At 41.3% G+C, this 14,877-nt stretch overlaps 1 protein-coding gene across 3 annotated transcripts in view; it reads left to right on the top strand.

Moving 5' to 3' along the window:
* The window catches only part of fam91a1 (family with sequence similarity 91 member A1), a 104,419-nt gene extending 90,292 nt beyond the window's left edge, over positions 1-14,127 (top strand). The window contains exons 20-24 of one of the 3 annotated variants that reach the window (XM_070888626.1): positions 406-558; positions 3,485-3,586; positions 5,745-5,868; positions 8,101-8,170; positions 11,713-14,127. In XM_070888626.1, the coding sequence (XP_070744727.1) occupies positions 406-558; positions 3,485-3,586; positions 5,745-5,868; positions 8,101-8,170; positions 11,713-11,889 (626 nt within the window). In that variant the 3' untranslated portion in view covers positions 11,890-14,127. Of the gene's footprint in view, positions 1-405; positions 559-3,481; positions 3,587-5,744; positions 5,869-8,100; positions 8,171-11,712 lie in introns of all 3 variants that reach the window. The other 2 variants (XM_070888617.1, XM_070888633.1) reach the window with 2 other exon arrangements.
* Positions 14,128-14,877: the final 750 nt, after the last annotated feature.

Raw genomic sequence — 14,877 nt, 5'->3', positions numbered from 1 at the left:
ACTCCTAGTTTTAGTCTCGCCCATAAGTGATAAACTTTTCCTCTCCATCTACTCTATCAAACCCTTTCATAATTTTAAAGATCAGGTCACCCCTCAAGCTTCTCTCCTCTCTTCTAGAGCCCCAGTCTGTTCAATATTTCCTGATAGTTATTATCTCTCAGTTCTGGTATCATCCTTGTGAATCTATTTTGCACCTTCTACCGTGCCTCCTTTTCATTTTTATAACATGGAGACTGTATGTAATAAAATAGAACAATGTAGAAAAATGTCTCCAGTCCCATATATGTATTATACAATTTATTTTTCTTACTGTTACATTTTGAAGGACTGTAAAATGAGATTAACAATTTTAATCTGTTTATTTTTTAAATAGCTGAATAATGTTTTGTGTTGGGTTGGCTGCAGAATTTTCCCGGAGTAACATGTGTGCTCACCGAGCTTTGAAAGCGTTGAGGAGGAAAGTGGATCTGGACCATTTCTGCGGGTTTGTGAATATGCTGAACTTTTGTGTTCAACGCACCAATGGCAGGCATCCCAGTGAAGACTTGGATGAGAAAGGTACGCAAAGGCCAGCTCGGCACAACCAAATTTGCGCACCAATTTGTTTTAAATCAGTGAATATTTTAATCCATTTAAAAAGCTTTGTAATTTTGTAAAATAGCACATTATTGAAAAGCTATTGAGTGAGAATGTGGAACTTGCTACCACATTACAGAATGCATAGCACAGGAACAGGCCATTCGGCACAACTGGTTTATGTCTGTGTTTAAGCTTCACACGAGCCTGCTCCCACCCTACTTCATCTAACCCTATCAGCATATCCTTCTTTTCCTTTCTCCCTCAGGTACTTATTTAGTTTCCCCTGAAGGAAAGACTTGCATTTCAAGAGGGTCTTTCATGACCTCAGGACATACAAAGTGCTTTGCAGCCAATGAAGGACTGTTGTAATGTAGGAAACATGGCAGGCAATTTGTGCACAGCGGGGTCTCACAAACAGCATTGAGATAATGTCCAGATGGTCTAATTTGTTTTTAGGTGTTGGTTGAGGGATAAATATTGACCTGGACACCAGGGAGAACTCATTCTCCGAATACAACACTATTCTTCGAAATAATGCCATGGGATATTTTGCGTCTGCCCTCTCCCTCAGTTTAACATCTCATTCGAAAGATGGCATCTTCGACAGTGCAGTGCGCCCTCAGTACTGCCCATATTTTGTGCTCAAGACTCTGGAGCAAGACTTGAACACAAAACCTTCTGAATCTGAGGCGAGAGGTCTACCCACTGAGCCATGGCAGACATGGTTAAAGGCATCAATGCTATTCGCCTCAACTACATGTGGTAGCAACTTCCACATGCTAACCACTCTCTGGGTAACATGGAATAGTTAAGCCGACTACCATAGATGCATTTAAAGGGAAGCTAGATAAATACATAGAGAAAGGAATTGAAGGATCTGTTTGTGGGGCTAGATGAATTAAGGTGGCAGGAGGCTCGTGTTGAGCAGAAACACTGGCATAGACTAGATGGGCCAAATGGTTTGTTCCTGTGCTGTGCATTCTATGTTGGATCATTATTGTATATTGACTTAACATTGGGCGTTGTGGTCAGATGCAACAGCCGCATCCAGCAAAAATCGATCTGATGGAAAATTAAATCATTACATGAAATTCACAGTTCTAAATAAAATCAGATTACAAAACTCTTGATCGCTATATAAACTGCTTGAGTTTCCTTGTCTTAGTTCTATATCCATTCAATCCCTTCAGTTACTTATTGTCTTAACTATTTAATGCAATTAGTACGATCTCAATAAAGCTGGGCTCACAACTAATCAGTTTATTGATGCCTGACGAAATGCCAAAGCAGAGAACCAGGAGCTGAATGAAGGCACAACTGTTTCAAACATCTTTAGGTCCTCTGTTGAGCAAAGAACAATAAGCAGTCTGTCGGTCTAGTTGTGCTCTTGATAGGCCATGGTTGTTGATCAGCAACTTTTTACTACGTGCTAATCTCTTGCTTTTTTTGATCATTTAAAATCCTCCACTGAAATTTGATTTTGACACTGTTGTACGTTAATTATCTTACATGGTGTTGACCGTGGCTCAGTGAGTAGTGCTCCCACCTCTGAGTCAGAAGGTTTTGTGTTCAAGTCCTACCCCAGAGAGTTGAGCACAAAAATCTAGCCTGACACTCCCAGTGCAGTGCTGAGGGAGTGCTGCATTGTCTTTTGGATGAGACGTTAAACCGCATCTGCTCTCAGATGGACGTAAAAGATCCCATGGCACTATTCAAAGATGAGCAAGGGAGTTCTCCCTGGTGTCCTGGCCAATATTTATCCCTCAATCAACATCACCAACACAGATTATCTATTCACTGGCCTAGAAATCCCGGTCCTCTTGTTCCCACAAGCGCCCGACAAAAAAAGGTAAAAAAGATGCGCACCTACCTTATCCTGCTGCGTCCACCAGAGATCCTGGTCCTGAGGCCTCTGCTCCCTACGCATCGGAGCGCCTGGACGTCGGGACGTCCGTAGGCTGGAGCTGGAGTCATGTGGCACTGGGCAGCCAATCCAAGTACAGTATTTTCTCATTCATAATAATGGGAACTCCATATGTAGAAGTTCTCATTATTATGATTGAGAAACAGCCCCCCTAAACACACACACACACATTTTTAAAAAATAGAAAAAATACATGACATATTTAAGTTAAAGTTAGTGTCTTATTAAAAAAAATTATATTCTTCTATTTTTTTTTAAGTTTTTAAATTATGGTTTAAAATAAACTTCCTTTAGTGGGCAGGGTTTTTTAAGCTAAAATGTGTTTTTTAAATTTTATTTTATTATGTTTTTGTATGTTTTAAATCTCTTACGCCTGAAGAAGTAGGCTATGCGCCTGCTTTTATCAGGCGCGAGAGTTTTCAGGACATCCACTGGGCAAGATGTGGGTAAATACCGCAATCTTGCCCATGCGAATGTCCTAGCTGCCAAGATGCGTTAGATTGGAAAAGCCAGTTTTCAGCACATGCGCATTGTTTGCGATGCCTCCCCGGGTCCGTACACACTCAGTACGCTCCTGGGGAGGCCGGGATTTCTCAGCATTATCTTATTGCTGTTTCTGGGAGCTTGCTGTGTGCAAATTGGCTGCCATGTTTCCTTCATTGCAACAGGGGCTACACTTCAGAATACTTCATTGGCTGTAAAGTGCTTTGGGATGCCTTGAGGTCATGAAAGTTGCTATACAAATTCATACAAAGCATTCATTTATTTAAATTAGATTATTTTTTAAATGTTAAAAATATTGATTTGCCTTCATGCCACACAATACATTTAGGGACCATAAAACTCTCCCATCCAGCCCTACATGTTCTCCAAATACAGTAGCTCAATTGTTATTTTCACTCAGATTCTTCAGCTAGAAGCCACCTTAAATAATGTTTCTCTCAAATATATTGTCATATGAATTTAAATATTTTTCAGAAGAATTTGAATCCCCATCTGGCTCTGATGCTCAAGGCAGCACAGAATCCTTTGAGTTGGTAACAGATGAGCCCGTAGATTCTGTGCCCAAAAGAATTGCTGAAGGTAAAGATAATTACTATAATGTTAAGTCTGTGCTAATAGTTAAAATACAGCACCTCCCAAACCTGCGACCTCCACCACCTAGAATGACGAGGGCAGCAGGTGAACACCAATGCCTCTATGTTCCCCTCACAAGTCACACACCATCCTGACTTGGACATGTATTGCCGTTCCTTCCTGGTCGCTGGGTCAAAATCCTGGAACTCCCTCCCTAACAGCACACAGACCGCAGTGGTTCAAGATAAAGAGACTCCACCAGCTTCTCAAGGGCGACTTGGGATGGGTAATAAATGCGAGCCTTGCCAATTATGGCTATATCCCGAGAATGAATGTTTAAAAAACTTAATCTGGGCTTCTTATTACTCAGTGATTACATGCACACTGTGATGTACCCCACATTTGATTCCTGAGTTAGCAGATCTCGGTTACTATTTGGCATCTTAGGCTAGAGTGGGGAAGAATCAGCTAGGCTTCTTACTTCTAATTGCTATCTAGCAACTCAAATGCGTGCCTCCCAATCTCTGTAATCTCCTCCAGCCCTACAAACCTCCGAGACCCCTGCACTCCTCCAATTCTGGAATCCTGCACGTCTCTGATTTTCATCGCCCCACCATTGGTGGCTGTGCCTTCTGCTGCCTAGATCCTAAGCTCTGGAATTCTCTCTCGAAGTCTCTCCTTTTTCTGACGTTCCTTAAAATCCTACGTCTTTGACCAAGCCTTTGGTCACCTGTCCTAATGTCTCCTGATGTGGCTCGGTGTCAAATCTTGTTTTATAATCGCTCCTGTGAAGCACCTTGGGATGTTTTACTACATTACTGCACAGGATAAAATTTCACGGGGTTGGGGTAATATATTACCATGGATAGAGGATTGGCTAACTAACAGAAAACAGAGAGCCGGGATAAATGATTCATTCTCTGGTTGGCAAGCAATAATTAGTGGGGTGCCGCAATTTTGGGACCCCAACTATTTACAATCTATATTAACGACTTGGAAGAAGGGACTGAGTGTAACGTAGCCAAATTTGCTGCCAATACAAAGATGGGAGGAAAAGCAATGTGTGAGGAGGGCACGAAAAATCTGCAAAAGGACAGACAGGCTAAGTGAGTGGGCAAAAATTTGGTAGATGGAGTATAATTTTGGAAGGTGTGAGGTCATGCACTTTGGCAGAAAAAATCAAAGAGCAAGTTATTATTTAAATGGAGAAAGATTACAAACTGCTGCAGTACAGCGGGACCTGGGGGTATTTGTGCATGAAACGCAAAAGGATAGTATGCAGGTACAGCAAGTGATCAGTAAGGCCAATGGAATCTTGGCCTTTATTGCAAAGGGGATAGGGTATAAAAGCAGGGAAGTCTTGCTACAGTTGTATAAGGTATTGGTGAGGCGACACCTGGAACACTGCGTGCAGTTTTGGTTTCCATATTTAGGAAATGATATACTTGCTTTGGAGGCAGTTCACAAAAGGTTCACTCGGTTGATTCCGGGTTGAGAGGGTTGACTTATGAGGAAAGGTTAAGTAGGTTGTGCCTCTACTCATTGGAATTCAGAAGAATGAGAGGTGATCTTATCGAAACATATAAGATTATGAGGGGGCTCGACAAGGTGGATACAGAGAGGATGTTTCCACTGATGGGGCAGTCTAGAACTAGAGGGCATGATCTTAGAATAAGGGGCCGCCCATTTACAACAGATGAGGAGAAATTTCTTCTGAGGGTTGTAAACCTGTGTAATTCACTGCCTCAGAGAGCTGTGGACGCTGGGACATTGAAGGAATTTAAAACAGAAATAGACAGTTTCTTAAACGATAAGAGGATTAGGGATTATGGGGAGCGGGCGAGGAAGTGGAGCTGAGTCCATGATCAGATCAGCCATGATCTTATTGAATGGCAGAGCAGGCTCGAGGGGCCGTATGGCCTACTCCTGTTCCTATTTCTTATTTTCTAACGGTGCTATATAAATGCAAGTTGTGGAACATATGTCAGCTGAGGAAAGAATGAGGCTCAGCTGTGATATCCCACAGGCCAAATAGCCCATTGCCACTTATTGTCAAGACTTCTTTGTGCCAAAAAAAGGCACCAGATCACTGCTGAACACTGTCCCAGAATGAGAGAAAAGGAAAAATTGGTGTGCTGAATTTTACAATGTTCTAATTTTCCAGCCTCCGCAATGGAGCAGGAATGGATTCCACTGGAGCTGTGCTTCGGGATCCCGCTCTTTGTTTCAGAACTGAACAGAAGTGTTTGTCAGAAAATTGCTACACACGGATTATGTGGGAAGGAAAGGTAAATTTTGTCTCTAGTTTGAAGGGTGGAAGATGCCTGTGCATGGATTTTTTTAACGTGGGGTGGCCGTTGCACACCAGCCACCACACGGGCTTGACAGAGCTAGGACAAGGTCCAGTAGCAAGGATTAACCAAGACGACTGGAGACCACCAGCTCTGCTGCACGGACCTAGTGCGCACACAAATCGCAGTGCAGGCTGGCCCCGTGCTGCCCCTGGGCCCTCCCTTTCCTGCCCCCCGAACTTGCGCCTCTCCTGGGCCCCAATCACATCCCTCTACAATCTCTCGCCGCTCCTTCGCCCTAGCCTCGCCGCTCCTGCAGTACCTGCCCGTGCTCCAATCACTGACCTGGACCTTGGTGCCGTCCTTTTTCACTGCCATTGCTCTCTTGCTCCAGCACGTACTACTCCCTGGAGTGGTATGCCTCCACGCCATTCCTGCCGCTCACCGGCCTGCTCCGATAGTGCTCACAGGACTGGGGCCGCTCAGCGTGCTGGGCCAGGCCTCCACGCTGCTCCTTCCGCTCCCCGGCCTGCTCTGATGGTGCTCGCAGAACAAGGGCCGCTCAGCAGTGCCATCACATTGAATAACTGTTTTTTCTTAACCTGGTATACTGTGGCAGATTTTAATCAGAATTTTGAGCAGTGATCCAATTGATTATGCATATTTTGCTGCTATTTAAAAAAAAAAAATGACACCCATTGTGAAACAGAAAAAACACCAAATAACTGGCCTGGATTTTGCAATCAACAGTGAAACAAAGGCATTCACCACTGGCACTGAAGAAATCTTGCAATCTCTGTGGCAAGAAGTTTGCCTTTTTCGACGCCCAAGTGATTTCAGTGCAGTTATAATGGGGAATCCCTAACGCGATCTGCTGTGATATCAACAGGCTGTCTAAGCAGCCAATCACATTGCAGAATGCTCCCAGCGAACCAGGAAATGAAGAAGCTGCTTTTATTTGGACTTTTATAAATTGCTACAGAGCAAAACAAAGATTGAGGTTCTCACATGGGGATAAGGTAGAACCTGAAATATCATGAACAAACTTTTTTTTAAATCAAGATTCTTAAAATTGTAATTTTTATCATAATGGAGAAATTTGACACTCCACAAAATTAAAATCAGTTTTTTAGGACCATAATGTTTGTTTAGCAGTCAATAGCCTGTTAAAATCCCAGTTACACCTAATTTAACACTGCCTCACTTTTATTGGGGTATTTAATCGCGATATTACTGCAGAAAAAGCCACGTTTTTGTCAGTTTCACTGATTCCCAGCTATGGGGGTGGGGGCACAGTGCAGCCAGTGTCAGAGCAGTGAATGATTGATCGCAACTTCAGGATATCTGCGTTAGGATGCGCATATGCTATGTCCTGAAGTTGTGGTCAGTTTCAAAGGGGTCATAATAGCAAACGCTGTCAGTTCGCCGTATTACCCACTGCAAATTCCGACCCATAATGGGATTTTTTTTGACCCAGTGTGAACAAATGGATAAATTCAGTAGTCATTTGCAAGAAAGATACATAGACCAAGGATAGAGCTGGAAACCTGCAGGTTGAATTCTCCAATCTGCACTGCCTTCAATGCTGAGATCATGGGCGCACTCATTTTAACCTAGCTACAAGCATGTTGTTCAAGGGCCCTGTTTCTGAATTTTTACACTACACTGTCTACCCCAGAATCTCAAGCCAGCCAGCCTCCTGTTGATCTGCAATAGTCCCATTCTTCCATGTTCTTACTTGGTATTCCCTTTTACTTCTGGGCATTTTAGCCCCGAAAAAAATGTATAGTTGTGTCGGGTTAAAAGTGGAGAACTTGCAATCTTAAGATGACCAGAAATGAAATTCAGTTCCAAGCGAGACAGCTAAAGCTATGGAGGAAAAAAGGACTCGGATTGGAGATGCCAACAGTTTTGGACCAGTGCAAGTTTAATATTTGCAGTATAGTTTTAGTAGTAGGTTAACGCGTTGGTAGAAACCTGTCTTGGTCATTCAAAATGAACAAAACCCACAAAAAGGTTTATTTTTAAGAATTCACATGTTCTGAATTTGCTTGCCAAAAACTGTTAGTTTGCATTTTTCATGACAATTTGGACCCTTTGTCACTAAACAGAGCGTAGCACTAGAAGTAGACGTGTTACTTAATTTCCTTCCATGTTGATTTTTTTGTGAAACTGGTTGATGAATGTGTTTGCCGAGTGTTAATGTACTGTGTACTCTTCTCTCTACAGCCTTCAGAAACTCTTGCATTCCAGTAGGAAGCTATCTCTGCAAGTCCTCAGCTTTGTACAGTCATTCCAGGTATAAATTGTCCAAAACACTCAGTTGTGTTTAGTTGAAATTGAAGATTTTTTCAAATATATAATTGGGATAAGAAGAGGGAGGAGGAGAAGTAGATTAGACACTACTCCTTCACTTCTGGGACCTGGTTTCAAATCCAGAAGGAAAATCAACTCGGTTGGCTTTAACAGTCCTAAATCACTTGAGTTTCGCAGTCTAAATTCAACTCTAAATTAACTGCTCAGAATTGGTACTAAACTAGTAATGTCAAAGAATGGCTGTGGGAAATAGTGCAGAAGGTCCTCATTTGACCTTTGGACTGAGACATGCTGTGGCAGGGTATAGGGAGCTTTATTCTGCATCGAACTATGATGTACTTGGCCTGGGAGAGTGACATTGGGTACCGGAAATGAAAAAGTGTTCCATTATCCAGCATGAGCAACCCTCACTTCGATGACTACAAAATCAATCATACAAAAATATTACAAGCACAGAAACAGGCCATTCGGCCCAACAAGTCCGCACAAGCCTCCTCCCACCCATCTTCATCTAACCCCATCAATATATCCTATTCCTTTCTCATATACTTATCTAGCTTCCCCTTAAATGCATCAATGCTAGTCACCTTAACTATGCTTTGTGCTAGTGAGTTCTACATTCTAACCATATGCTGTGTTAATAAGATTCTCCTGAATTTCCTGTTGGATTTATCAGTGACTATCTTGTATTTAAGATCCCTAGTTCTGGCCTCGCCTACAATTGGAAACCTTCTCTACGTTTACCCTATCAAAGCCTTTCCTAATCTTAAAGATCTCGATCAGGTCATCCTTCAGTCTTTTCTAGAAAAAAGAGCACCAGCCTGTTCAATCTTTCCTGATGAGTATAACGTCTCAGTTCTGGCCTCATCCTTGTTAATCTTTTCTGCACCTTCTCTCATGCCTCTATATCCTTTTTAGAATATGGAGACCAGAACTGTACATGTTCAAGTGTTTTCTAACCAAGGTTCCAAACAAGTTTAACTGAACTGCTTTTCAATTATTTCCGTCCAGAAATGAATCCCTGTGCTTGTTTTTTTTTAATGACATTAACCTGAGTCGCTACTTTTAATGCTTTATGTATCTGTACCCCCAGAGCCGTCTATTCCTCTACCCCATTTAAACACTTATTTTCCAAGGTGTATGTGGCCTCCTTATTCCTCCCACCAAAATGTATCACATCACACTTATCTATATTGAAATTAGTTTGCCATGAACATAGAAACATAGAAAATAGGTGCAGGAGTAGGCCATTCGGCACTTCGAGCCTGCCTGCACCACCATTCAATATGATTCATACAACTTTAGTACCCCATTCCCGCTTTCTATCCATACCCCTTGATCCCTTTAGCTGTAAGGGCCACATCTAACTCCCTTTTGAATATATCTAACGAACTGGCCTCAACAGCTTTCTGTGGTAGAGAATTCCACAGGTTCACAATTCTGAGTGAAGAAGTTTCTCCTCATCTCGATCCTAAATGGCTTACCCCTTATCCTTAGACTGTGACCCCTGGTTCTGGACTTCCCCAACATCGGAAACATTCTTCCTGCATCTAACCTGTCCAATCCCGTCAGAATTTTACATGTTTCTATGAGATCTCCTCTCATTCTTCTAAATTCCAGTGAATATAAGCCTAATCGATCCAGTCTTTCTTCATTTGTCAGTCCTGCCATCCTGGGAATCAGTCTGGTAAACCTTCGCTGCACTCCCTCAATAGCAAGAATGTCCTTCCTCAGGTTAGGAGACCAAAACTGCACACAATACTCAAGATGTGGTCTCACCAAGGCCCTGTACAGCTGCAGTAAGACCTTCCTGCTCCTATACTCAAATCCCCTCGCTATGAAAGCCAGCATGCCATTAGCTTTCTTCACTGCCTGCTGTACCTGCATGCCTACCTTCAATGACTGATGTACCATGACACCCAGGTCTCATTGCACCTCCCCTTTTCATAATCTGTCACCATTCAGATAATCTGCCTTCCTGTTTTTGCCACCAAAGTGGATAACTTCACACTTATCCACATTATACTGCATCTGCCATGTATTTGCCCATTCACCTAACCTGTCCAAGCCCCCCAGCAGCCTCTTGGCATTCTCCTCGCAGCTCGCACTGTCACCCAGCTTAGTGTCATCTGCAAACTTGGAGATATTACATTCAATTCCTTCGTCTAAATCATTAATGTATATTGTAAATAGCTGGGGTCCCAGCACTGAACCCTGCGGCACCCCACTAGTCACTGCCTGCCATTCTGAAAAGGACCCATTTATTCCCACTCTTTGCTTCCTGTCTGCCAACCAGTTCTCTATCCACGTCAATACATTACCCCCAATACCATGTGCCTTAATTTTGCACACTAATCTCTTGTGTGGGATCTTGTCAGAAGCCTTTTGAAAGTCCAAATGCACCACATCCACTGGTTCTCCCTTGTCCACTCTATTATTAAATCCTCAAAAAATTCTAGAAGATTTGTCAAGCATGATTTCCCTTTAATAAATCCATGCTGACTTGGACCGATCCTGTCACTGCTTTCCAAATGCGCTGCTATTACATCTTTAATAATTGATTCCAGCATTTTCCCCACCACCGATGTCAGGCTAAGCAGTCTATAATTCCCTGTTTTCTCTCTCCCTCTTTTTTAAAAAGTGGGATTACATTAGCTACCCTCCAATCCATAGGAACTGAACCAGAGTACATCCATATCTAGCTTTTGAATAATTATTGCATGCAATGGTACTTGACTAGTTCTGTATTGGTATTTTTAAATATAAAAAAATGGAGGATATTTTTGACACTTGTGGTTTAAGCTCTAGAATTCCCTACCTAAGCCTTTCCACCTCTTTCTCTGACCTTTAAGATGTCTCTTAAAACCTACCTCTGTGATCAAAGTTCCTGTCCTAATACCTCCTTATGTGGCTTGGCCTGATAACGCTCATCTCAATAACGAAGTGTCGGAAAATAGCGATGCGTGTCTCTCTCATCCGCTGCCCCCTTCTCCCTTGCCCCCAGTTCCTAAAGGACAGCCAAGTTTTACATGCTGATTCAAATTAACGTGGTTATTTAGCACCTTAATAATGTTCTAATAAGAAGAAACCTAAGGACTCTTGTGTGATTTAAATTTCTTGTGTAAAATGCTGAAAATATTTTCTGGGATAACTATAAACAGACTGCTTGCTCTGGTGTGAAGCATTACTTGGCATTTCCCCATGAAACTTCCATATGTTGGGGGAAGAAGTTGCAAACTACACACGTTCTCTCAAACTGCTAAAATTAAAACTACTTGTCAATAAGCTTGATAGAAATGTAGGTTACACATTACATCACATACATACTTTTGCTGGTGTTCGTGTTGCCTGTCAAGTATTACAATAATGTCTGCAACAATCAGGAGGAAACCAACCGCTTGAAATAAGTGTGAATTTTATGAAAACAACAGACGAGATAAATAATGAAATATTGAGAATAATGGATGTGTTTTTGGGATGGTGGTTTTGCAAAACTTGCTTTTCATAACTTTTTTGTGTGTTCAGGAAACTGGCGACTTAGATAATGTGACAACTTTATTTACCCAATCATCGTTCGTTGATGTAGGAGTTCCACTTCCAGCTAAGAATCTGATCTTCAAAGATGGTGTTTTGTCTGAATGGGTTGGACGGTCTCCCTCATCTGTACATATTGCAGGATTGCACAAGGACCAAACTAATTAAATCCATTTGTTTTATTAAACTACTGCTCATCTCAAGAAGGAAGTGTCAGAAAATAGCGCTGTGTGTCTCTTTTATCCTCTCTTCTGCTTCCCCCTTCTCCCTTGCCCCCAGTTCCTAAAGGACAGTCAAGTTTTATATGCTGATCCAAATTGGCATGGTTATTTAGCACCTTAATAATGTTTTAATAAGACAAAAACCTATGGACTCTTGTGTGATTTAAATTTCTTGTGTAAAATGCTGAAAATATTTTCTCGGATAACTGTAAACAGACTGCTTGCTTGTTCTGGTGTGAAGCATTACTTGGCAATTTCCCCATGAAACTTCCATATGTTGGGGGAAAAAAAAGGTATTCAGCTTTTTAAAAAAATTAAAGGATTGCGCAGCCACTCGGACCCTATACCCTTAAATCAGTACAGTGAGAACATTAACTTTAATATCCACTGCAACTTTGTGGAATGGTGACCATACTCTTGCTGCCACTGGTTGAGTCAAATGGGGTGTCAGTTTTCTTCTTTTCCTCTTGCCCAAAGGATGGTTGGGTCAACATTTAGTAGCCCAGTTACAAGTGTTGGCCAGTACTCAGACCCAACCCTCTTAATTATGGGTGAAATGGAAGGGTTTTAGCTGTTCACCCATTGAGCTGCTGAGTGACAGCTGTTTCAGGCGGGGGGGTGGTGTATATTAGCATTCCTCCAATCCAGAATCAAATTGGAAATGAGTCCACTGAACAAATTGTGCTTATGACTGAAGGTAGCATTGAAGTACACTTAAGGCACCAGTTTAAAGAGCACAATTTTGAGTGAGATCTTCATGGTACTGAGTATCAGTACATTCTAACATTGGCAAATGTATAATAATGAGCAACGAACATGTCTGTCACATGCTAGCATAAAAATACAATTGTTTTTGTGCTGGTTTAGTTCAGAACAAACTATTGATTTAATCTGGTAAGTGAGTTGGTCAACAGCCACACCATCTAGCTCCAACAGCTGATATGTCTGCCATGATCTTGAGATTTCTGAAAGATATCAAATACTGTACAAGGATATCAACTATGTTTGCATCATTTCAGTTTCACGTCTTCATGGTATTCAGGCCTATGTAAAACGCTGTGGATATTTGGATAAAGGTCTCAATTAAGTAAAATGTACCTTTTTTAATGGTAGAAATTCTGTCTAGCACAAGGGTCTATTTTTGCATAACCGTGAATAACTTTTACTATCAATTTGTTGTAACGCTTTGGCTTCAATAATAGTTGAATTGATTATTTTGTACTTTTTTTTAGGTCACTGCTAAGTTGATTTGAGAGAAGTTCTGAATTTCAGTTTCTATTTTGAGATTTGCTATTTTTTAAATTGTGGAAATGGTTTGGGGGAAGCGAAATGACCAATAAAGGCTTTCTTGTGTCCTACGAAAAAAGATTTACATACGACGGGGTTTTTTTCTTTTTAAATCCATTGTAAAGATGCTTTTCAATGTGCAGTTTGTGCTGCTACATTAAGTCAATTTAATTTTTACAGAAGTATTAAGGTATCTAATACGTGTAATTGGGAACATTGATTATCCAAGAGTCATTGGTTCATTCACTCCATGTTGTCCTTATTATCTGTTACAACAAACTGCATCCACACTCTGGACAGTCGCCGTAGCAATGCCTTTGCACTCTGTTCTGGGACCAGTGATGCGGTGCAGATGATGCTGAATGGTGTCTTCTTGGTAGTGAATCAGTTAAACAACCATGTACTCTGTGTACTTGTCTTTTGCGATTCGTATGCTATTGCAATGCTACTCGTTATTGAAATTTCAAAAGTATTCCTTGTCTCATTTTCATTCTATGGTGCGCCCTTCAACCTAAAGGCGCAGTGGATGCACGAGTTATTATCTTTGCAATAAGAACTATGAAGAGTAAGAATAGAAACCGTGAATATGTATATATTAATATAGGCATCAAGTGTATATGTTCATTGCCTCTAATTGGCCATAATGTTAGGCAATGGTCATTTGTCTTTTTCTTGCACTGCATATTCCTACTTATTTCTATCTAGTTTTGCAAAAGAAAAAGTTAAATTGTTATTGCCATGAGCTACACATTTGCAAGTACTTCAGTCGGACATTTGACCTCTTGAATATGGCAACATTTTGAATGGTGAGACCATTGATTCATGTTAAAGAAAAATATCTTTGGACATTTATTCATATTATCTTGGAAGAATATAACCAATAAATATTAACAAGATTTTCAAGTTTTTCCCTCTTTATTTTCATGTCTAATGCACCAATAAGTGTTCCATAGAACTGCATTGATGCAACATTTTTAGGTTAAAAATTTTTGCTGTGGCTAGTTATTGTTTTGAAGGTATAGTCTTGTTACCTTTATAGTATTCCACTTACACTTTCATCACTGGCCACTTTTAATCAATTAATTGTATATGTTGATACAAAGGTGTTAAAACAATACAAAGTTTCCATATTCCAAGCACTGATTAACATCTGTTATCCATAATCTTTGCTGAGACAAATAGGGGGGGGGAGGGGGGAGTTTATTAAAAAAAACTACAGTGAATAGTACATTTGAAGTGCTGTATTGATTCCCTACATATATTTTGAGTTCTTTCTCTCAATTTCATTCTCCCATAGCAACTCCTAGCTGGGTCCCTTTTTCCTCCTGGTTGATGGCGAAGTACACCTGAGACCGGATGTATCTTCACCGATGCTGCGCCAGGTCGCAACTGAAAGCCAACGCATTGGGAACTCCTGGCCGAGGGGGTCCTCGCTCCTGGCTCCATGTCTCCTTGTATGAATAGCCTTGGAAGAGGCATTGGGAACGCCAATTGTGAGGCTAGAACCCAGTGAAACCAGGTCTTGCTGACAATACAAAGATGGGACGAAAAGCAATGTGTGAGGAGGACACAAAAAAAATCTGCAAAAGGACATAGACTAAGTGAGTGGGGAAAAATTTGGCAGATGGGGTATAATGTTGGAAAGTAT

This window comes from Pristiophorus japonicus, chromosome 1 (genome assembly GCF_044704955.1).
Source record: "Pristiophorus japonicus isolate sPriJap1 chromosome 1, sPriJap1.hap1, whole genome shotgun sequence".
Taxonomy (NCBI): domain Eukaryota; kingdom Metazoa; phylum Chordata; class Chondrichthyes; family Pristiophoridae; genus Pristiophorus; species Pristiophorus japonicus.
This window is presented reverse-complemented; position numbering and strand designations above follow the sequence as displayed.